Here is a 22,786-nt window from a genome sequence, read left to right on the forward strand (position 1 = left end):
CTTGCCTCACTTTTCTCTTCATTCTTACTCTATACTTCCACCTACCATTTCATCTCAACTCATTTTTTCCCACTTTGGACCCCGACAGAGCAATTAAAATTGCTTCCCTCCCAATTCCGGGATTCTCTGTGCTCCTATAATTATATATAATTATCTATATCAGTACAGCTCGAACCTTTTCAATGTCTGAAGACTGGGATTCCGTCACCCGCATCGGCAGCAAAGCCCGGGGCCCTGGCGCTGGCGGTGTCGATCGCGAGCGTGTGATCAAGGGAAAATCAGCCATCAATGCCGCCGCCCGATCAGGAGCAATCGTTGGAACCGAAAAGAAATACGGAACCTCCAATTCCGTAAGTACAGTCTAGCTCCGGCTCTCGGAAACACTGACTTATGGCATCACGCAGAAACCCAGCGTTGATGGACAGCGAAACTTGAAAGTAGACCTCGCCGATGCTCCTATCGCTCCAGACAAGGTCGGCCGAGATGTTGGCAAGATCATCGAGCAGAAAAGAGCAGCAATGACGCCGACACTTACTCAAAACGAACTCGCCCGAAAATGCAACACCACACAGAAAGTAATTCAAGATTTCGAGAGGGGAACAGCCGCTCCCGATCAAAAAGTCTTCAACAATCTCGAGAGAGTCTTGAACGTCATATTAAGAAGCAAAGATGAAAAAAAGATTGGTCAACCCAAGTTCGCCCCCAAAAGCAAATGAAGAGCTTCGCATTCACCACGCGGATGACGAGTATATTTTGGTGATTGAGCATAGAAGAGTTGGATACTGCTCTCATTACGCAGTTATAGAGGATCGTCGCTTTTTCATCGATTTGGCACTTCCGAAAGGCGTCGGGTTGATGGCTCACACATTTTGGATTTATCGCTTTGAATTTGGGGGGAGGAATGTGTACCCATTGGCTATAGGAAGAGATGGATGGTGATTTTTGGATGAATGTGTCGGTATGATGATTATGACGATGATGGTACCGACAGTAACCAGATAGGCTTCTGTCCGACTAACGACCTGTAGGTAGTTCTGTTCTCTGGTAACATGTGTTCTGTTATGTTCGACGAAAGTTGAAGCGGAAACGTAATCCAAACCAAGTTGTTCAATCCCTCCAAATGCTTACTTTTTTTCGCCTTGCTTCCGCGCGAATGATTCTATATTCTCAGGCGAACTCGTGCCCAAGTCATCAGCATGTCAGAACGGGCAGCTTGCTTCACAGCCAAATACAGCCAAACAAAGTGGACTGATCGGGCGGTCAGTATGTATTGACCCCAGACGATCAATCTGGTAAAAAGATACTAGAAAAAGAAGAAGAAGAAGAGGAGGAGGAGGAGGAGGGCAACAAACGAGTAATACGATATACCGAGTGAATACCTACCTGGGTACCTTGTGAACAGAACAAAAAAATCCTTCAATACCAGAGTGATTAGGTAGGTACACAGTATAAGTGTGTGAATCAAGTTTTGTGGAATGCGTCAAACTGCAATTACCTTGACAACATTGGATATCGTTCGATTAAATGTTTTCTTCGAGGTATAACGACTACGACTACGACTACGAGTGACCACGGTATGGTATCATGACACGTCTGTCCGCCTGATGAGGTTCGACTGAAGTTATTTTTCTTTTTTTGAGAATTGATTGAATGCCGACTGCTTTCTCTGTCTCTCTTTCTATAAAGTCTTGTCTTCTTTCTACGAGTATCTAGATGCCTAGGTAGTTTGTATGAGAAAAATCCAAAACACAAAAACGCAAGACAACGTTGCAAAAAGACTATGTTTGGCTAGGGATAAGCCAGGCGCCCCCCTTTCGAAAGCTCTGGCCAGATCAGATCAGATCAGATTTCTCAGAAAAGGATCGGCCCCCCTTTGAACGAAAAAACCCCCCTGCTTCCAGATGCCCGGCTTGGCCGGCTGGAGTGCTGCTGGGAAGATCTGATCTGCTCTATTTTTTGGCTCTCGTCTTGATGTGAAATGCTGATTCGATTGTTCTTTCCTCATCATGGTGGATCTATCATGTGGAAACTCCAAGGACATCCCCAGAAAATTCGTACCTGGTTCGGCGATGGGTGGGTTTTAGATCAAACAGGACGCTGCGTATCCGTACGCTAGACAGTTGTTTAGTTCTTCAATCCCTCGCCGGCCAAGACCTTCTTGAAGCGGCGCTCAATGGCCTCCATGAACTGAGAGGTCGTGACCCACGCCTCGCGCTCTTTCTTGCCACATGCCAACGCAAGATCCTTGGTCATGATGCCGTCCTCGTTCACCGTGTCAATGACGGCCTTCTCCAGGCTCTCTGCCCACGTGACAAGCTCCGGCGTCTCGTCGAGGTTGCCACGCTTGACCAGTCCCCGCGTCCACGCGAAGATACTCGCGATCGGGTTTGTGCTGGTCTCCCGGCCCTTCTGGTGCTCACGGTAGTGTCGTGTGACTGTTCCGTGGGCTGCCTCGGACTCGTACGTCAGTCCGTCTGGGGTGATGAGCTGACTTGTCATCAGACCCAGTGATCCGAAGCCCTGCGCGACAATATCACTCTGGACATCACCGTCGTAGTTCTTCATCGCAATAACGAAGCCACCGGCGCTCTTGATCATCTGAGCCACCATATCGTCGATCAGTCTGTGCTCATACCAGATCTTCTTTGCCTCGAATTCCTTGGCATATTCCTTGTCATAGATCTCCTGGAAGATATCTTTGAATCGTCCATCATACGCTTTGAGGATCGTATTCTTGGTGCTCATGTACAAGGGGTACCCGCGGTCAAGCGCAAACTTGAAGCTTGCGTGTGCAAAGCCTCGGATTGAGTCGTCGGTGTTGTATTGTGTTTGTGCAATACCGCCGGTGGCAGGGAAGTCGAATACTTTCACGCGCGTGGCCTCGCCACCAGACTTGGGGGTGAACACCATCTCAAGTGTACCGGCTTCGCGAATGACTTCGTCCTTGGCACGGTACTGGTCGCCAAAGGCGTGACGGCCGATGATGATGGGTGCTTCCCAACCAGGTACCAGGCGGGGGATACGTGGGATCACGATGGGTTCGCGGAAAACGGTACCACCGAGGATGTTACGAATGGTGCCGTTGGGAGAGAGCCACACTATACGAGAGAAAGTCAGCGACTGCAGTTTAGTCTAGACCAGTGCCAACAGAACACCCTCAAAGACGTGCAAAAGACCAAGAGGGGACAACAAGGTGGGAGGGGAGGGACTCAAAATGCGTACTCTTCTTGAGGTTGAATTCCTTGACTCGGGCCTCGTCAGGTGTGATGGTAGCACACTTGACTCCCACCGAATACTTCTTGATAGCCTCGGCAGCGTCGATCGTGACTTGGTCGTCTGTCTCATCACGGTACGGTAGACCCAGATCGTAGTACTTCAGGTCGACGTCGAGGTATGGGTGAATGAACTTGTCCTTGATATCCTGCCAGATTATACGGGTCATCTCGTCGCCATCGAGCTCGACGATTGGATTCTTGACCTTAATTTTCTGCGCCGCCGCGCCCGAGGCATTTCGACTTTGTGGCATGTTTCCCACTGAGATCCTCCTACTCTCTGCTGACAATCTGTTCGAAGCGACTGAAGCCATCCGGAAAGAAGGTGAGGAGGACGAGAGTGTTCGTCTAGTTGCAGCGCCCACCAGCGCAGTCCTGAGCGGGTTCATGGGGAAGGCGGTAGATGCACGAGGTGGATTGCGAGCGGTGACGGGTTAGTAAACCGGAAGGCGCCACAGGTTGACAGATTCTGATACGAGTCGTCCCGAGGATGTTGTTCTCGAGGGCATGGTTTTGCAGCTTCTCGACTCTGCTTCAGTCGGGTCTTGCGCTGTTAGCTCGGCAAAAGGAGCGATGACGGACTCTGAGCCGAGGGGGAACAGGCTGAGGTGGGTTGGTGCGCACGCATCGGACCATCTCTGTTGCGCCGACGTGGGGTTTCCGGGCGTTGAAGTAGGAGCGATCTCGGGGCTTCTCTGGGTGAACTTCACAGGCGCCCATAGGCACAATAGGCGCGAGATTAGGCCACCGGATCCGGGCATTGCTGCGTGAGTCCCGAAAGCCTTGCAACCCTACCCCATTTTGGTTGAGTCTTCGGAAGCGGATTTCTCGTAGAAACACAGATTTCAAGAGTCTTTCTCGAAAAGAAAAGCCATCCCAACAACTACCGCGCGCCCTTGGCCTCGAGTTCGGGTACTGTCGCTTCTCGAACCCCTTCGACAATTTCCGATCCTCCACTCTCCTTCCTTCTCGCAAACCTGACTGTCCTCAAATATGGCCGACAAACTCCGTACCTTGCAGCAACTCGAGTCCCTCCAGGCCAAATATGTCGGCACCGGCCATGCAGACACCACTACATATGAATGGAAGAACAACATCGTTCGGGACTCCTATGCCTCATACGTTGGCCATCCTCCTCTGCTCGCATACATGGCTTTAGGGATGGGCGAGAATAAAGAAATTGTCCGAGGGCAATTCATCGAAAAAATGATCCGAGCGAGTGGTCCTCCACCCGCGAAAGATGAGGATTGAAGAGCAACACTGTCCCCAATGAGAGATCAAATTTACATTGGGACAGACTCAATGGAATAGTCACTTGAAGCGCATCAGAGAGAGTTATTGTCGTCGGAATGGATTCTACGACACAACTCATCCTACTCGCGCTCTTATGCCAGGGCCGTGCTTAGAATAAGAGGCGGTGACCGGTACATTATTTACGCGACACGCTTGATATGCACCTCGTTTGGGAAAGCTGAGGTGAAAGGAACTCGACGCTAATGATTGAGAAAGGCGCGAGCAGATCAGGATGATCAGATTTGGGATATGATGATAAAAGATACCCCGGAATTCAACACAGATAGAGAATTGAACCTTATCAGATACCAATATTTGCAGCAAAAAAAATCTTGCATATTCTAATCAGGACTGTGGCTCAAAATTTGCAAAGTCTGCCATGTGCGACTTGCAATCCCAGTCCATCATCATCATCCAGAAGCGAAGTGGTCAATCTCTCTGGTGAAGGAAAATTTGGTTGATTGCTCCCAATCCGGATACATCACAAAAGAAATGTAGTTCTGAGGGTGAAAGGCTGTTGCTGCTTAGCCCAATCAATCATTCATCACTCTCCCGGAATCTCCTGCGCCGTTTGCCCATGCACGCCTGTTTGACATAAGAATTTCCCAATTTTTGTGGTGTGGAACCGTAATCACTCCCCTTGAGGTGACGCCCTTCACAGCGAAAAGGCGCTTGTTGTTCTACCCAAATCCCTGATCGTAGCCTGTTGCGGCTGAAATTTGACATTATAAGAAATAAAACCATCATTAGAATATGCCATTGACAATGTTGCTGCCAATCGTGGCACCAGCACCGAAAATAGCGGCATTTCCCATCTTCTTGCCAAATTTCTTGCCTTGCTCTTCCAGCTTGCTGTATTTCCGCCCATCAGGACCAGTCGTCATGCCACCTTGGGCTACTTGGAGTGGCATGTTTCCATAGTCTGATGGCTGAGGTTGCAAAGGGGGCCGTCCTTTTTCCTCAATGACATTGACATAACTTCGAGGGAAGATGCCTTCCATGTTGGTACGTTCATTGCGGCCTCGCCACCCTAGAGATGATGATGAGTATGGACTGTAATCAATAGTCACAGAGACGGCACTTACAATCATTGTTCATGTGCTCTGTAACCTGTATCCGGTCCCCTTGCTGTAGCGCCAGGTCACCAGCATCTGTGGGGGTATATGCATAAAGCGCCGTTGCAATTGATAGTATCTGTGGTGTCTGCACATATGCTGGAGGAGGTAAAGGTGCAGGTGTTGGGACTGGGGCATAATGTTCCTTCAGACTCATGTTCGAGAATTGATCAACTGGAGTGTTTGTTGAGACATTATTGACGGGGGTCTGGAGAGGAGCATGTAGAGGTGTCTGGGCTGGTAATTGAGCGAGAATGGACGATAGCTGTTCAGGGGAGATGATGGAGGAGTCTGCAAGAAATTCAAGTTCCTAATCATTGTCAGTTGACCATCCTGGTGATGGACATTGAGGTTACCCACGGTGCGAATGGTACGGAGGGAGCGGTTGGTGAGGGCGATGGAGGCCTCGGTGGCCATGGTATCGCGGGGGATAAAGTAATCGGACGCGTACGAAGGAGATGAGGTCGAGAGGAAGGACAAAAAAAATCGATAGAAATGAGTGGAAATCTCAACCCTTCGAAGGTGAGGTGTCGTTGATGAAGAGGGAGGAGGTTGAAGGTGAGGCGCAGTTTCAGAACTAACGGGTGACAAGTGTTGGAAAAGCACCGGTATGGATACAAGTAACAGGCGGGTAACAATGTAATAATACAAGTACTGGGTCATAAGTCAAGGCATTAGGCGACACACAGTGCAGGGCAATGCATAACACTTGTCTCACAAGCCGCCGAGCTGGAGCTTTGCCAGCCGAGGGAAATTGTTTCTGTCTGACAGATGCATATAACAGCATCGAGCACAGAATTTTGGCTGTAGCAAGGCAGTGTCTTACTCGTCAGCACTTGTCACATCCCCTTCCGGTAGTTCCTGCACTACTGTAGGCACCAATACGCGACAAGACACTCCGGTAACAACGGAGATTCAATTTGGGTTTAGCGTAGGATTTGTAGTGTCCATCTGCCAGCCGTGGCTTTTGCTGTCGCCTTCATCTCATCTCACAATGGACAGCGGAGGAATGTCCTGGTTCACTCGTACTACAGACCTATCCCAACCCTGACTGACTGCATGTTTGTTGCAAACGACACCTAGAACCTCAGCAAACTGGAAAGAAGAGCCTTTTTCCTACATGGTTCCTTGCACCAAGTTCTGGGCTAGCTCTAGCCTTGAGGCTGCTATATGCGTGATGCCGTGTACCATTCCCATCTTCGGTTCGGAAACTTGCATGCAGGTGAAAGAAGATAAAGAAACCTGCCCAGACAGTTTCGGCTTCATCTATCTTCTTGATGATGCTGCCGATGCAGATTGTCGGCTCGGTGCAGTCTCCCATCAGGTTGGTACAGTCACGGTGAAAGGCTAGGTACATCCTCAACAAGACCTCATGGGCTATTCGGAATTTCGCGTCAGTTTTCCTTTGTCTGTCAACCTTAACATTCTCAATTTGGTTCCGTTTGATTGATTTGATTGTTGTTGGAAGATTGTCTCATACAATCTTCATGCTGCCTCCCTGCCTATTGCTATGATTCGTTTGGCACAATCACAAGCTACAAACGGCAGAGCGTCTTCACTATAAGATGATGTAGACTCTCATGCTGATGCTGTTGTTGCTGACTATTCCCTCTGTGGACATCTCAAACCCTCAAATTGTATTCACATCTTGGAAAAATATACCTTCATCTTACATCACGGACGTGTTATTCAGCCCTTGCCCATGCAGATGCCAGCAACACATTCACTGACAATACACAACAATCCTATTGTGAGTCTTCTTTCTGTCACTCAAGCCATTCGGCTATTCACGCACTACACGCTTGCGCTCTGTTGAGGAGCCATTGACATGTTACTGTCTTCACTCGGCGACCAGGTCTGAGGGTGTAAATCATATTTATATCTCTCCACCACACACGATCTCAACTTTTCCTCTACCCAATATCAAGTCTCATGTCAAAGCTGTTGCAAATCCAGCGCTTTGGCTCTTGAAACTTCCAGTCTTCTTTGATCTTTAAATTAAATATATGACTGACTCAAGTGCTCTCTTTTCTCAGACCACCAAACAGGACGATACCATGGCTGAGCAAAGAACCCTCAAACCACAATTCTTCTTGACCCGCCAAAATGGCGCCATGGTCCCTCTGGTGGCAATGGACGAAATGCCAATCCACGTACAGATCCGCGGTGTCCCTCGAAGCCTGACCGCATTCGAAATTGCTGGCATGACACCTCTCGGACTCGTGGAATCTCGTCATGAGTACCACATTGTTGAAGCGATGAACAATATGAACAACATTGGTCATCGAAATACCACAACGGGCCAGAAGCCAACAGATCTCTCCTCCTCGTTCGTCCCTCCACAGATGCGACTTGCTCCTTGCCCTTCACCAATTGTCAAGTTTCCTGGCAATACCGAACACCTGAGTGAGACAGGCAGTGCCTCTCTGTCCACGGAGGAAGGCAAGACCAGCACTCGTCCAGGGAGCTCGGGCGAATCAAGCATTCACAGCGACGCCGCACTACCTGCAGTGCCGGCTTGGAGGCAAAATGCGACCACGAATGTCACCGCGACCACGAGCAAGGTCGAAGAGAGCAAGAACGCCGGCAACACAGCAACAACTGCTGGCAATGTTCCAACTCCATTGACGGGCAAGAAAATATACTGCTCGTATTGGCTCCGCAAAGGCGAATGCGACTTTGCTCAACAAGGGTGCATCTACAAACACGAGATGCCAACAGACCTTGAGACCTTGCAGAGTGTCGGCTTCACGGACATTCCATTGTGGTACCGCCAACGTTACGACCTGGGCAGTCTCAACGTTGAAAATGGCCGCAACAACCCAAGTTTTGGGGTGGCAGATCGCAACAAGCCCAGCCCACCGCGAAACTTCCAGGTCGGCGACAATGCCAAGCGTATGATTCGCAATCAGATCGGCCCGGTCAATCGCTCGTACTCCCCACGGGGTGGGCGCGCAAACGGTCGCCGACAAGACGAACGCCGGGCACAACTCGAAGCCGGGGAGAAGAGGCAGAGAGAGACCGATGCGGCGATCGAAGCCGTCATCGCTGCCGAGGCGGAGCGGGAGAGGGAACGAGAAGCACTGATGAAAAAATTCCCGTGCCTGGCACCAGAGAATCGCGGCGTGTTCGTGGGTCACGAGGACCTCTTGACCGAAACGTTCAGCAACGGCGAAGAGCCAAACGACATGCACGCGCAGATCAGAAAGATCGAACAGGCAGCATGGGAGGAGGAGCAGACCGAGCGGCAGAAGAAGCTGGAGGAGTTGGAGGAAAAGGAGATGCAGCGGCCGGAGGGCAAGGCTGCGGGAGGGAGCAAGAAGGGGCAAGGAAAGAAGAAGGGCGGGAAGGGCAAGAAGAAGTAGTACTAGGGGGTGGGTTGTGGTGATGGAGATGGGGGAGGCTTGGAAGAGTGCCAGAGTGCCTCCAGAGAACTCAAAGAGGGTCTTCTCCTTTGTCCTTTGTTGTCAAAGCCGTTGCCAGCCCTGCGGACGAGTTTCTTTTCTTTTTGGCTTGCTGAATCAGAGAAAATATAGATTTCTTTTTTCTACAAAAGGCTCGAGTCCAAGTTCCATGTTTCAAATGTTTTTACACGTCCAAAAGCGCAAAGGTCCTCTCCCTCTACAATGTCCTTTGCCTTTGTGCCTCTGCTCCCCAATTGCTCTGCGCCAGCGTTCGAACGTAACTCTGAACCGCCTGCCGACCGTCGGGGAGGGCAGCGGCACCAGTCTCTCCGGACTGTAGGAGCAGCTTCTGTTGTTCCTTTCGCACCTCCGCCAGCTCCTGTATCCTGCCAGGCTTCATCATCCACTTCTTGGGGAACCAGTGCTTCTTCTTGGACTTGTGGTGCCGCATGTCGAGCGGGATGTCCTCGAATGTGTCCTTGCCGTTTCTCGTCTCGTCGAGGAGCTTGTTAATCAAATCTCCCAGGTACCGCTTGTTTTGCGCGGCGGCCTCGAACTTGTCGGTCGACATCTTCACCATGTCCGTGTCCGGGTTGTATCGCACGCCGACGAGTTTAATCAGTTTCATTCGTTGCGCCTCCGTGAGGTTCGGCAGATCCTTTGTGCAGAATTGAACCACCACCTTCTTCGCCGCCGGGTGAACTTCACCCATGTACGTCGTGTACCGGAATCTGAGGGGGGTGGCTTGTGTAGGTGGTTTGAATTCTTTGGCGTATTCTGTTTGTGTGTGTTAGCCGTGGTAGCCATATCAACGCGAGATAACATGCGAAAGGGGGGGGGGAGAAGAGGGTACAAAATCGTGGTTGGTTAGGTAGGTTGGGGGACCTTACGGTTTAACAACGGCATATCCCATGCTATCACTCTCGTGTACTCTCTAATCTCACGGTGGACTTCCAATTCACTGTGTGCCACCGATGTGATGGCCGAGTCGTCCCAGGCCGGTTCTTCGTCGTATTGACCAAACTCGTCCTCCTCGTCGGTCCAGAAGCCGGAGAGGGACGGTTTCGTCGCGATGTCGGGGAAATCGAGCGACTCGGTTTCCTTTTCGACCTGTCGGTCGACGTCGTCCACCGCACCATCGAGCGCACTCTCGGCCTCGGCTGACTCAAACATGGCTTCGTAGTGGTTCTGCAGCGCCAGGTATTCCTCCTGGTCGGCCTTGGAAAGCATGTCGTAGTCCGCACGCTCTTCGGGGCCGAGATCCGCCACGGTGATCGGCGAGCGAGGCGTGAGGTACTCACTGGGGTCGAGTTTCTCCGGGTCTTCACTGTCATCGAGAGTGTCCTCATCAAATTGAGCAGAGGTCGGTGGAGGCCGCCGAGAGTCTTCCGCTCGCAGAGCGCAGGTGGTCGAAAGAGGTCGGAGGAAAGAAGTGGTGGCATTTTGATTGCGGACGAGCCATTGAGGTTGGCATTTTCGTTTCACAGGTATCTGTCTGGATACTTGGTACAGTGTGCGACATAGATGTCGCCCTGGAGTGGCCATGATGGACTCACTGAATTTACAATATTGGCTGTCGGAACACTGCCATGTGCATTGGAGAGCTTTGAAGCATTTAATTTTCCCCGAGAATTAATTGCATCTAGCGGTTCTTGGGATCTGACGTATAATTCCGTAATTACGGTGAATCATGCGCCACTATTTGTCCCATGTCTGGAGGTCCTCATTATTCCTCTACTTCGTACTACGGGAGTATTTACTAGATATACGGAGTCTCGTCAAATCTAGTTCTACAACACTACTCTTTCCTTTTTTTTGGATATGATACAAATATGTCGGCCGTGGCACCATCAGATATACCATTTCGGAAGAGATGTTTCGTGACTATTGGTGCTACTGCACCCTTCAACAGCCTCATCAAGGCCGTACTCGCCGATGACTTTATAAGCCAACTACAACAGCTGGGATACAACGAGCTGCGGGTACAGTACGGCGACCATGAAGGTGAAGCCATCTACACGCAACGAATCAAAGATCTTCAACCAAGGCTCAGCAACGATAAATTTGCCATCACCGGGTTTGGGTTTGATAAATCAGGACTTGGTCAAGAGATACTGGCCATCAAAGGACGCTCGCCAGAGACGGAAGGGACTGTCATCAGCCATGCCGGTAAAGTAACCTTTGTTGAACTTGTCAACCAAACGTCAGGAACAAGCTGACGTTGGTACTATACAGGCTCAGGCTCGGTTTTGGATGTTTTGAGAGTGGGCATCCCGCTCGTGGTTGTGCCCAACACCGATCTACTACATAACCACCAAGTCGAACTCGCCGAAGCTCTTGCTAAGCAGGAGTATGTTATCTATGGGAAGATAGAGTAAGTGATCTCCTATTGAATGGCTAGTACCACATACGTTGTTTCCATTTGCGCTCCCGATAGGACGACGCAGGTCTGACTCTCTCTGTTCTAGTGATCTCGAATCATCTCTTTCAAGCATCGAAAGCCTACGGATCAAGATGCGAAAGTGGCCGCCACTCCGCTCCGGGGAGCAAAAGTACGGAAAAGGCATCGTGGATGTCATGTCCGAGGAGATGGGATGGCAGTTGGATTGAACGTCCAAGAAATACGAAACACAACTGAGTCTTAGAATCTCATCCCTCTGATCAGCCTTCCCAAACCGAAACCAACTTTCACTCTATGGCAAGTTGGTGACGCGGATCAAAAACCGAAAATCTTCCAGTGAACCAACTCGACCGTCGCATACTAGTCAGGTTAAGTGAGACTCGACATGCAGGCCCTACAACTACTGAAGCCGCGGATCGAAGGGTCAGGAACAAGGGAACCACCCATCGGGATCGTCTCCCACGAGGTACGCCCATGGCTGCATTCGAGGTACTACGGAGGTTACACGCGTACCAGCCTCCAACATTCCTGGCACCTCCAACATGGACATCCCCCCTGCGAGCGAGTAATGTGGTCGAGGGCAGGCTTCCAGATACAAACACCTGCGGCCGCATCGATTTGGTCCAGGGTCTTCGAGTGCAGCCAATTCAATCTTCCGCAGGGTTTGGATGTGAAAAGAACACGTGATGGATGGACCACAAGACGAAGTGAACAGCAGCATGAGGTGTTGTATGTCAAGGCTACTCAACACAATATCTCTCATGCTTCAGATATCAAGAGTGGACAATACGGAGTACATGCTTGAGAGATTGCGGGAAAAGCCCACATTTCCTTTAGTGAGGCTGTAAAAGATCAATTAGCAAAAGACAAACCCTCACTTTGGAGGAAATTGCTTTGTTTTTCTCCCTTTTTTCAGTTTTTAAGAGAGGAAATGAGGCGACGTGTATTTTGAACTGTCAAGGCTGGCCTATCATAAATATGGTATCTATCTATCTTCAGCCTATTGCGAGAACGTCATAATGTCATATACATATTTATATATATGTCCATGGCTCGCCTGGAACAAGAAAAAGTAGAAGGATTAGAAAAATTGGTTCTTGCATTGGTAGCTCACCACCGACACGGGGATTTCAAGAGTCTGGTTTCTCCCCCCCCTTTTCCATTTGGGAGCGTTTCATCCAGGGAGAGTCGATTAAAAAGAAACAAGAAGCGCCACTCGACCCCGTCAAGGCCGATACCCAAAGGTCCAGAAAAGACCGCGCCAACACATCACGCAAAGAGAGGGGCGCCCTGTGTCACGGAGTTTGGGTCAGTGAGACAAAATCGAGTCCCCTTGCCCGTCCTCGGAGGCCCGACGCTCCGCTATCCTGCGAGCCCTTTCCCCCAGTCTACCACACGTCGGTTCCCCCGAGACCCGTGAGACCCTCCACAGGGCCCCCATCATGGCCTGCATGTCTTCGTGGTCCTCGTCCAGGGCCGCCTCGACGAACGCGTCGTCCTCGATGAGGTCGTCGAGGATGAGCCGGTGTTCCTCCATCAGATCGCGAGAGGTGACCTCGACGGCTTTTCCGAGGAGAAATCTAAACATGACCCGGTGGTACATGTAACCAAGGTCGATCTGGATTTCCGGCGGCCTCGTTTTGTTCCGGGTGAGTCGGACGACGGGTAGGGCCACGACGATGGCCTCCTCGAGTCTCGCGTGGTCCTCGGCCGGGCGCACGTGTGCCTTGACCACGACGCTCTCCGACCGCGGAAAGGCCGTCCCGATGAGTTTGACCGTCGAGATCCACCGACGGTTGTTCTCGCCGTCGACGTGGGCCCAAACCACCAGGCGTCGGACCTTGTGGTTGACGGGCGAGAGGGGCCAGGTCAACCAAGAGGAAAAGTCGAGGTTGCCGTTTCGGATCTCGAGCACCACGCTCGACATTAGTGTAGTATAACCTTCGTGGTAGATTTGTTTGCAGGTCAGTAGAGGTTCGAAAGTTTGGTTCCACGTCAACGGAGCCGACGGCCGGTCCGTTTCTTCTTCGGAACAAGCGTGGCAGTCCAGGGAAAAAGTCTTGCTTCGAGAAGGCACCGCGTGTGCATTTTCAAACGTCGACCTCCATATCTTGTCACGGATCTCTCGAGGTAGGCCCAGAAGATGTGGCGTCGCCATCGTGGTGCGCGTGTGTGTCTGTGTATGCGGTCGGAGTCGTAACGTCGAGAGAGATGTTTCCTCTTTCAGAAAAGCATCGATGATGTTGCCGCATCGCCAGCCACGAAAACGGTAGAACCCTTGCAGGCAATTCGAGCGTGGTTTTCAATCACACGAGAAGCCATACACAGCTCCCATTTTGCCTCATTCCGCAATGTCGACAATCAATCATGGTTGAAGACTCAATGAAGATGATGGCTGTCGATTGATAACGGGGGTCGTGATAGACTAAGGAGTACTCGTCATAACTTATACACATCGGATAAATACTTTTTCCGAGCGTTTCAAAGCCATCTTCACATACACCACAACAGACACAAGACGACAGCCAGGAACTCGGTGATATGTAGCGAGGTATACCTACGGTCTAGAGTACACCAGGGTAAGGGATCACCGAAAACAGACAGTATTGGATAACGATGAGTTATGATTGACCTCGCTATGCTCTGTGCACACCATCTCCCATGAAAAAATCCACCTCGACGGTCGCTAATGAATGAATGGATCTGTGAGTCCATGGGCCACCCACCATACGACTGGATAGAAGACTCAGGTTCCATGGCACCTCGTCGTCCGCCAAGTCTTAAGATAAGTTGCCATTGTCAAAATCATCATCATCTCCATGTTGAAACCCCCTAATTCAATCCCGCATGTCGGGTTTACCGTAATCAACTCCCCACGTCGCGCCACGCTTGCGCTTCGAATCCAAAATCTCCGAAGGTTGTAGCGATGACTTGTCGGCACCGGCTTGATCAGTAGACGAGACTTGGTGGTCATGATTTGCGCGTAACTTGCCAGCATTCGGGTCGTAACCATACAAAATTCCACTAAGGTACTGATGTTTGGTGTTCTTCTCCTCTGCTTTGTGCTGTTTCTTCTTGCCTTCATATGCTTGCGCCTCGTCCTCCCTAGTCCTGAGTTCTGCCTCACATGTTCTGTTATTCGGTTCTTGCTGTCGCCTCAAGGCCTGGTCTTGCGCCTCTTCCCTGGCTCGCCGTTGACGTTCCACGTCTTGGGCAAGTAGATCCTTCAATCCCTTGTCTTTGCTGGCAAATATTCGACCGAACAAGCTAGTAGCCTTTCGTTGGCTTCCTGGTGATGATTCTGGAGATGAGGGTGGAGAAGGTGCACTTGACGATTCCATACTCATTGTTCTGGAAGATTCATCGCCAGGTGACGCTGAAGTCGAAGTCACTGGAGGATCGATTTCAGACGACCATTGCCCCGCAGTGTCAGTCATGGCTGCGAAATCAAAGATTGTTCCTCAAGGCTTTGCCGCGACTGAGGATTTTGAGGTGTAAAAAGGCTCGAGCTGAATCGAGATGCTCGCTGTTCGCGGTTTTGGCGACACAAAAGTACGCAATGTATGAAAATCGCAAGGGCGACAACGGTAATGATGGGTATGAGAAACGGACCGATGAAGGTGACTAATATCTCTGAAAAAGCCATAGGTGTGACCGTCAAACGCTTGAAACAAGTGACACGAACCATTGTAGAGGAGGCTGAGGAACATAGCGTCCATCGTGACTTCCATCCCCAGGCCTGCTCGTCTTGTGTCATCACGAGCAACGGCAATCCGGTTGTTGATTGAAGCCACTAATTTCATAATTCATTTGCATGCCACGGCTCATTGTCATGCTTTCAATTCCAAATCAGCAATGTCCAATGCATTTTGCGCAGATGCCCCGCCTGTAGACTCTCGTCAACCCAACCTAATTCCACCAAACGAAACGGCTGGAATCTCGGTATACTGCTTTACTGGCAGCATAATGTTGGGTGCCCTAGTCGGGAAAAGTCGCTGATGCAGCTAGATCTTTTAGGAGGCACATGGATTGTTCAACCTGATTATTATTCTCAACGTCTGCTCTCGTTCATTCCTGGAGGAGCGCCCATGCCATATCCTGGCGGCGGAGCTTGGCCTGGAGGTCCAGAGGCGTTTGAAGGGCTTGGATTACCAGGCACATTTTGTTGAGCTGGAGGAGGAAAATTCCCTGGCGGACCACCTTGAGGGGGGATCTGAAAGTTCGGAGGAAATCCGCCGGGAGGAGGGAATGGCATTCCAGCAGGGAGATTAGGCGGAGGAGGGCCGTTTGGTGGGAATGGTGGGAATGGCATGCCACGACCACCTGGAGGAGGAATCATACCTCCGGGTCCAGGTGCAGGAGCCCCAGGCATGCCAAAGGGTGGAGGGGGCATGCCTGGAAATCCCGGCGGTGGAGGAGGAAACCCAACACTTGCTTGTTGTAGCATAGGGTTTACCTGGCCTTCGGCAGTGTACGAGGCGGTGATCGAGTCGATGACAGATTGTGCCTTTTCATGACCGATTTCTAGGATGGCATTAGCACCTGTGCAGCTCTTGCGATTCAATCTTCTAACGACTCACGTTGATAGTAATCCGTCACGTTTCGGAGATGGTTCCGGCCAGAGTTATGGGCTTTTCGCACCGACATGGAGTCGTGGGTGAGGTAGACATCGCAGTAGTCGCAAAAGAGTGCTGAGAGAGTCAGTATTGATCATTCATTCACCAAGGGGTAAGAAACTTATATTTCGGCATTTTGAGAGGCTGAAATTTTCCACAGTCAATTGTAGAATAGCAAGAGAAGTATGCAAAGGTTGGCGTATCGTTACGAGATCGTCAAGTGCTTCTATCGGACGAACAACAGTCAAGACAGAGATGGAACACGGTTTGTGAGGTGGAATTTCTAGGCGGTGGCAGAATTCCGTATTGCTAAATTACTGGGCTGTATTCGTATTGTACTCGAATCCACGTCGCGTCGTGACTTGGGGCCAAACAGTTCTCCGTACTCCGTAATAACAATACTGGGTGCTTCAACGCGGCTGCGCATCTGGCTTCAGGGAGTGGAAATTGTTGATAGTCGTTTCTTCCAACAGCGACCATCTACCCTCATACTCTCAGCTCATCATCTACGCCACCTGATGGCTATTCAATCACACCGTCTCTCGTCGTCGTCATGATGACTACATGATCACGTTGATTCTGGTTGAAATAAGTTGATGCCAACATGGCCGACGGGGGCACCCTCCACAATGTACCGATTGTTCTAGACAATGGGAGTGGTACTATTCGTGCAGGGTTCGCAGGCAACGACCTTCCTGGAGCATATTTCCCATCCTACGTCGGTCGACCGAAGCATGTCCGGGCGCTCGCTGGAGCTTTGGAAGGAGATGTCTTCATCGGGCCCAAGGCGCAGGAGTTGAGGGGCCTCCTCAAGATCCGATATCCCTTGGAACATGGAATCGTCACGGACTGGGATGATATGGAAAAGATATGGACATATGTCTACGAGCAAGAATTGAAGACGCTGAGCGAGGAACACCCCGTGCTGTTGACCGAGCCCCCACTGAACCCGAGACAAAATCGAGACACTGCAGCGCAGATACTGTTCGAGCAGTTCAACGTCCCCGCCATCTACATGTCCATCCAAGCAGTCCTCAGTCTTTACGCCAGCGGCCGAACCACTGGTATCGTTCTCGACAGTGGTGACGGCGTCAGTCACGCGGTCCCCGTGTACGAGGGATTCGCCATCCCGAGTAGCATTCGCAGGATAGACGTGGCGGGACGGGATGTGACGGAGCACATGCAGCTTCTGTTGAGAAAGAATGGCCACGTCTTCCACACCAGTGCAGAGAAGGAAATTGTTCGCATCATGAAGGAGAAAACAGCCTACGTGGCTCTCGACCCCCGCAAGGAAGAGAAGGACTGGTCGCAGGGGATCTGGAAGAGCGAGAAAAAGGAGATTGAATATGTGCTGCCCGACGGTCAGAAGATCAAGATTGGGGCTGAAAGATTTCGAGCGCCGGAAATCCTGTTCGAACCTGAACTGATTGGACTGGAGTATCCTGGTGTTCACCAAATGGTGGTCGATGCCATCAACAGAACGGACATGGACCTTCGCAAGAGCCTGTTTGGCAATGTCGTGCTGAGTGGTGGTACAACATTGTGTAAAGGATTCCCTGACCGACTATTGTACGAAATGCAACGGCTGGCGGTCAAGGACATGCGCATCAAGATCTTTGCACCTCCGGAGCGGAAGTATAGCACGTGGATTGGTGGAAGTATCCTGGCAGGGTTGAGCACGTTTAGAAAGGTAAGTTTTTGTCATGGGATGGCGACATGGCACGCAATACTGACGACGGGGGTTAGATGTGGGTCAGCATCGACGATTGGCATGAGAACCCAGACATCATCCATACCAAATTCTCCTAGGCTGGCCTGAGCTGAACGTCAGGGGGAAGGGTCACGAGTGCGATTGCAGACCGACAGAAGGACATGACCAGGTTGAGGCCACCTTGGCTGAACCAAGATTTTGGTCGAGCCGCACACGACTTGCCGGCATCCGGAAACAGAACAGGTTGATGGCGGCCCAAAAGCCTGATCTAGATGACAAGCTCTCGCTTTCTGAAGTCTGCTGATCAACTCAATAGATCGGTCACGGCTGTCTTTCAAAATTGCATTATGCGGGGATGGGACAGTAGCCGAAATCCGGGGTGGGAAGTCGGTCGAGTCGAGTTGTTCTTGGAAATGTGGACAGCAGGACCTGTCATTATTGACGGCCATGAAGGGAAAGAAGAGGCGCAGTTTGTCCGGGAAGTACTCGGATGGGTACAGAGTACTCGTTTGAGCTACTCTGTAGAGTTCTTCGTACCTGATTGCTTCGAGAGTCTGTTGGCATACTACTGGTACTGTACCTCACCCTGACCTCCTCGTAGACTCCAGGGGCACGACACGTGTCGGATGGGCTGGTTCAGGAACGAGCATAGTTTGCTTCTCTGTTACGAGCAGAGTACAGCAGCATTGGACGGAATGCAGGGGAACAAGGCAGTTGAGAAACCCGTACGCAGTACCTGGTCAAGGTGTCAGAGAAAGAGGAGGTGAGAGGCATGTTGTTTCTATTACCCCCAGGAAACCTCAATCCCCGCCTAGCAACATGATCGATTACCCCATAGTTTCTCACGGCAAGGCTCGGCATGACTAAAGTTATTGAAGTTTTCATCTTCTCTACCAATCATGTAAATTCTATGACAAGCGCCACAATGGAGTTGGCAGGACTTGATTGCCACATACGACGGGCGCATTCTTGTAACAGGACAGTACCTCGTGACTCCGTGACTCGTACAGTAGCCAGCTAATACTCGTTTCGACTAGTTACTGAGTACTTTCCCTACGAGTAAAATTCCTCATAACGATACGGAGTACAGGTTGTACCGTAAGTACCTGGTACCGCTGGAATCCGGGGCAAGGGGGAGCCACACTTGTTGTCATACCGGCGTGTTCCTCTTGTCTCAATTTCTTTCCACTCCGTATTACGACTCCATAACAAGTAAGTACTGTAAGGTCTTCATCGTGACCTTGCGAAAATTTTCATCTGGCGTCTGGCGCTTTGCAGTTAACGGCATCTGGAGCGCCCGCCTGGACGTTTCCATCGAGTAATCAAATCCTCCAGACTTGGTCCTTGTTTGGGCTTTGTGTCATTGATGGCGACATCTTTGCTAGGCTTTTACGACCACGTTTGTACTCCGGTACGGATACTCGATGTGAGTGAACCTGCATCCATGCGCCGCCCCCCCTATGCGAACACCACATAACAACATACCTTGGGAAAATTTGCATCGAACCACACACGCCCCCATACCCCTTGTCATGATTTTCCTCACTAGTCGAGTACTTGGACTCGGGGGCAGTAGATACTTTGTTATTTAAAAACATTCTCAAACCCCAGATTCTTGAAATACTCGTGATCGTCCTCTTTTTTCTTAAAAGATCAACCCACCCTAAACATTTTAAACGTACAACTTTGTCTTTTATTTGACAGACAGGATATTCATCTGAGCAGAGCCTCGAGCTTGACCATATCAGCATTACTGTTACAGTACTATATATCTCCTGTTGACCGAGAGATTTGATCATCTCAAACCATACACACAACAAGGATCGACCTCATCCTCTACCTCTACCTCTAACCCACCAATCAGAAATACAAAAACCTCACCACCACCACCACCACCACCTTCTTACCTACACACATACATTACATTTTGTATACAACCACAGATATATATATTCACAATGTCGATCTCATCGTCGACGACATCATCATCACCCAAACGTTATTCCATAGTCGAACCACACCCTTCGGTCCCTTCATCACATTACCTTTCCACGGGCCGCGGGGGGGCGGGCAACGTGACCCGAGCGCCCCCGTCCACCACCAGGGGGGTCGACGCCAGCGGTCCGGCGGCGAGGCTCAACCTCGTCCACCACCAGTCGTCTTCGTCCCACCCCCGGAGGCAGTTCGTGGCGGGTCGGGGGGGCGCCGGCAACGTCCACCCGTCCTCGGAGAGGGCCATTTTCAGTTTCGACGAAGAACTCGAACGACAACTCTCTCAGGAACGTCACGCCGCCCCGGTCTACCACGTAGGTCGGGGTGGTGCCGGGAACCTGGCCACCAGCAACAACGGCGTCAGCACCACATCGTCGACCGTCCCCACGGCCAGTCTCTTCAGCGGCAACGCCGGGAGACCGTCGACGACGACGACCGGCAGCAATCGAGGGTGGTACGACGGTGGTTACTACGACACCACGGCCACGGCCGGCGCGGCCGGGACCGCGGCTCGTCGTCGATCCAGCGACCACAGCTTCACTTCCCACAGCAGTACGGGGAGCGAAAGTGGTGCCGACGTTTTCAACCGTGGCATCAAAAAACGGTGGAACAAGTTGATGGGTGTCGGTTATTACATGACTTGAGTTGAGAACCATCACCATCACCACCACCACCACTTCCTCTCCCCCGACCCTCACGGACACTCACACCGCGTGACAACCTCTTTCTTGTTCTTATTTTTTCTCAAATCCATCCATCATATCATCATTTGGCGTGGCGCTTTTCCGGCCGGGGACACAACACTTATCATTGGGACATCTTTTGGGTCTTGGGTGTCAAAACATGGGAACCAAAACAAAAGGAAAGGGAGACCGAGGAAACAACGATAACAACAGCATCAAAACACCGGCATTTTATATTTTCCCCCGTCACCAGCATCATCATCATCATCCTCATCATGACCTTACGAAATCTCATGAACACACTTTTGTTTTTTCTATTTACTACCGAAAAAAGCCACTTAGCATTTATATGCATCATATTGCATCATTTTTAATCCCAAAAAATGGAAATCTCTACACTTGAATTCCTTTCCCTCTTTTTCTCATCAATGCTCTACAAAGTGAATCCTCCGTAAAAGCAACTCGTAATCGCAGACTGAAAAACAAAAAACTCATTCGATCCTCTTCTCCACCCCTTCTCGACTGACGGTAAGATACTTGACACCCTTGTACGGTCTCACGCCGTCTCCGAGACCTTTGGACCTTTTCACATCCACACTCAACGCATCGACTTTGATCCCACTCGGCAACCAGCCCTTGACGCTAAACGAGACAGAAATCGACCGAGGCATCAGTGCCTTGTTCGCCTGTGCTCTTCTGCTCGTCGCACCCTGATTGCTCCCGCCGCTATTCCCGGCCCCGTCATATCGTCCAGAGTGTTCAGGGACAGTTTCGTCATTGTCTTCGTCATAGTACCCAGCCATGGACCCCGACTTGCCCGCGTCAATCACTTGAACTTCGTCGTCGATATCCTCGGATTTCAGCGGCCCAATTACACATCCTGTCAAGGTGGCCACACCGTTGACCGACGCGCCGTCTTTGGTCGGCACCTTCCATTCGACCACCTTATCAAATGCGTTGAAAGTAGCTTCGCCCCGTGACGCCTTCAGTTCGGTGACGTTACGCACGTCTTGGGGAAAAGGAATTGTCACCGTGACCGCTTCCAACGACGGAGCATTGGAGCTTCCGCTACCACTGCCACCGAAAGCCAATCCTCCGAGGGCACTCGAATTGGTCCTGGAATTGCTCGGCTTCGTACTGGAGGCGACACCGGGGAAGTTGTTGTTGAGAGTGAGTCGGGCTTCAAAGTCGGAACCACTGGCTCCCGTCGCCGGTCGTAGATCAACTGTGGCCGGTAAGAAAATGCGATCGGTCTTGCTGGGTGGCGTATCTGTGTTTAGGTCGGAGGGCATGAGGTCGGTTTCGTACCCCGCGAGCATGAAACGCCCATCCGGAGGAACAAACGATAATTCTCCAGGATGATCCTTCCACCTAGAAAGGCGGACGCAAGGGTGGAAACCTGGAATCTGCATGGTGCGAGAGATGCCTGATGCCTTTGCGCTACTCGTGCCACCAGGAGCCGAGAGTGTCAATAGTAAGTCGGGCACTCCGGAGATCTTGGCAGTGAAAGCTATCGAGCCATGAGAGCGGGCCGATATAGGTCGACCTGACGGGGCGAATATGACAGCCAAAGTCTCGATGATGTCGACGTAGAGCTCGTTTGATGTATGTCGAACATTCGGTTTACGCCAGGGTATGGCTGGCCCGCTCGGTTGTACTGCGGCCGGACGTAAACTTGAGGAGAAATTGCTCGATGGTCCCAAAGATGGCGATGATCTGTATTGTCAGTTTTTGCTTTCTATGGGTCTGGATCGTAGAGTGGTTCATACCCCGGTAGTCCAACCTGTGTGAAGAGCTTCCCCAACACGGAAGAAACTTCAACATTCTCCCGCAGCGCGTTCGGTTCTGTATTGCACACTATGCCTCCATCGCACATTTCACCAAGTAGTTGTGCCACAATCTCATAGTTGTCTTCGATCTTGGTCGCCAACAAGGGACTCCCAAGAAAGTCTTCAAATACATCCACCAGGCGATGAAGAAAGTCTATGATTGCAAGAGATGGTCCATCTTTACTCGAGACTGCTATTAGCAGCAGGCTAGAGTGAGATATTGAAAAGGCAGTGACCGGAGGTGCGAGGTCTGAGAGTTGAAGTATCGAAGGTCGAGGGGAGGGACGAGTGGTGAAGCTGGCTATGAGAGCCTGGGGTATGGGTGGGCGTCCGGCATATGTATGCTCGAGCACACAATTACTATATCATGTCAGCCTCGGAAACAGGTCACACTATACGAAGAAAACCTACTTGTGGTCATCGAAAACATAGAGAGCGTCGATATTGACACTCATGGCGAGAGTGGTCAA

The 22,786-nt window shown here is 51.0% G+C and overlaps 11 protein-coding genes across 11 annotated transcripts; 6 read left to right on the forward strand and 5 right to left on the reverse strand.

Annotated features, from left to right (window-relative positions):
* Positions 1–182: 182 nt before the first annotated feature.
* PV06_04626 (uncharacterized protein) lies at positions 183–716 on the forward strand (the record flags this gene model as incomplete). Its single annotated transcript, XM_016405545.1, has 2 exons — positions 183–350; positions 405–716. The coding sequence occupies 2 exons, from the start codon at positions 183–185 to the stop codon at positions 714–716; spliced, it is 480 nt and encodes a 159-aa protein (XP_016263751.1).
* A 914-nt stretch (positions 717–1,630) lies between these two features.
* Positions 1,631–4,627, reverse strand: PV06_04627 (isocitrate dehydrogenase [NADP], mitochondrial). Its single transcript, XM_016405546.1, has 2 exons — positions 3,223–4,627; positions 1,631–3,098 (listed from the first exon to the last, which is right to left on the reverse strand). The coding sequence occupies exons 1-2, from the start codon at positions 3,659–3,661 to the stop codon at positions 2,125–2,127; spliced, it is 1,413 nt and encodes a 470-aa protein (XP_016263752.1). The 5' UTR covers positions 3,662–4,627; the 3' UTR covers positions 1,631–2,124.
* Positions 4,125–4,923, forward strand: PV06_04628 (uncharacterized protein). Its single transcript, XM_016405547.1, has one exon. It carries the CDS (start codon positions 4,266–4,268, stop codon positions 4,521–4,523), a length of 258 nt encoding a protein of 85 aa, XP_016263753.1. The 5' UTR covers positions 4,125–4,265; the 3' UTR covers positions 4,524–4,923.
* Positions 4,674–6,301, reverse strand: PV06_04629 (uncharacterized protein). The gene is made up of 3 exons (XM_016405548.1): positions 6,041–6,301; positions 5,651–5,990; positions 4,674–5,595 (listed from the first exon to the last, which is right to left on the reverse strand). Exons 1-3 carry the CDS (start codon positions 6,095–6,097, stop codon positions 5,312–5,314), a joined length of 681 nt encoding a protein of 226 aa, XP_016263754.1. The 5' UTR covers positions 6,098–6,301; the 3' UTR covers positions 4,674–5,311.
* Positions 6,302–6,978: 677 nt separating this feature from the next.
* Positions 6,979–9,045, forward strand: PV06_04630 (uncharacterized protein; the record flags this gene model as incomplete). Its single annotated transcript, XM_016405549.1, has 2 exons — positions 6,979–7,430; positions 7,717–9,045. The coding sequence occupies exons 1-2, from the start codon at positions 7,383–7,385 to the stop codon at positions 9,043–9,045; spliced, it is 1,377 nt and encodes a 458-aa protein (XP_016263755.1). The 5' UTR covers positions 6,979–7,382.
* A 148-nt stretch (positions 9,046–9,193) lies between these two features.
* Positions 9,194–10,667, reverse strand: PV06_04631 (uncharacterized protein). The gene is made up of 2 exons (XM_016405550.1): positions 9,975–10,667; positions 9,194–9,861 (listed from the first exon to the last, which is right to left on the reverse strand). Exons 1-2 carry the CDS (start codon positions 10,627–10,629, stop codon positions 9,302–9,304), a joined length of 1,215 nt encoding a protein of 404 aa, XP_016263756.1. The 5' UTR covers positions 10,630–10,667; the 3' UTR covers positions 9,194–9,301.
* Positions 10,668–10,860: 193 nt separating this feature from the next.
* PV06_04632 (uncharacterized protein) lies at positions 10,861–12,606 on the forward strand. Its single transcript, XM_016405551.1, has 3 exons — positions 10,861–11,253; positions 11,320–11,458; positions 11,553–12,606. The coding sequence occupies exons 1-3, from the start codon at positions 10,917–10,919 to the stop codon at positions 11,692–11,694; spliced, it is 618 nt and encodes a 205-aa protein (XP_016263757.1). The 5' UTR covers positions 10,861–10,916; the 3' UTR covers positions 11,695–12,606.
* Positions 12,542–13,874, reverse strand: PV06_04633 (uncharacterized protein). The gene has a single exon (XM_016405552.1). The coding sequence runs from the start codon at positions 13,641–13,643 to the stop codon at positions 12,795–12,797; it is 849 nt and encodes a 282-aa protein (XP_016263758.1). The 5' UTR covers positions 13,644–13,874; the 3' UTR covers positions 12,542–12,794.
* A 2,589-nt stretch (positions 13,875–16,463) lies between these two features.
* PV06_04634 (actin-like protein) lies at positions 16,464–18,681 on the forward strand. The gene is made up of 2 exons (XM_016405553.1): positions 16,464–17,791; positions 17,848–18,681. The coding sequence occupies exons 1-2, from the start codon at positions 16,706–16,708 to the stop codon at positions 17,908–17,910; spliced, it is 1,149 nt and encodes a 382-aa protein (XP_016263759.1). The 5' UTR covers positions 16,464–16,705; the 3' UTR covers positions 17,911–18,681.
* Positions 18,682–19,770: 1,089 nt separating this feature from the next.
* Positions 19,771–20,778, forward strand: PV06_04635 (uncharacterized protein; the record flags this gene model as incomplete). The annotated part of the gene is made up of 1 exon (XM_016405554.1): positions 19,771–20,778. The coding sequence occupies one exon, from the start codon at positions 19,771–19,773 to the stop codon at positions 20,446–20,448; it is 678 nt and encodes a 225-aa protein (XP_016263760.1). The 3' UTR covers positions 20,449–20,778.
* On the reverse strand, positions 20,777–22,779 carry PV06_04636 (uncharacterized protein). The gene is made up of 3 exons (XM_016405555.1): positions 22,728–22,779; positions 22,257–22,676; positions 20,777–22,203 (listed from the first exon to the last, which is right to left on the reverse strand). Exons 1-3 carry the CDS (start codon positions 22,769–22,771, stop codon positions 20,979–20,981), a joined length of 1,689 nt encoding a protein of 562 aa, XP_016263761.1. The 5' UTR covers positions 22,772–22,779; the 3' UTR covers positions 20,777–20,978.
* Positions 22,780–22,786: the final 7 nt, after the last annotated feature.

The sequence above is a fragment of the Exophiala oligosperma genome (assembly GCF_000835515.1).
Source record: "Exophiala oligosperma strain CBS 72588 unplaced genomic scaffold supercont1.4, whole genome shotgun sequence".
In the NCBI taxonomy this organism is placed as follows: Eukaryota; Fungi; Ascomycota; class Eurotiomycetes; order Chaetothyriales; family Herpotrichiellaceae; genus Exophiala; species Exophiala oligosperma.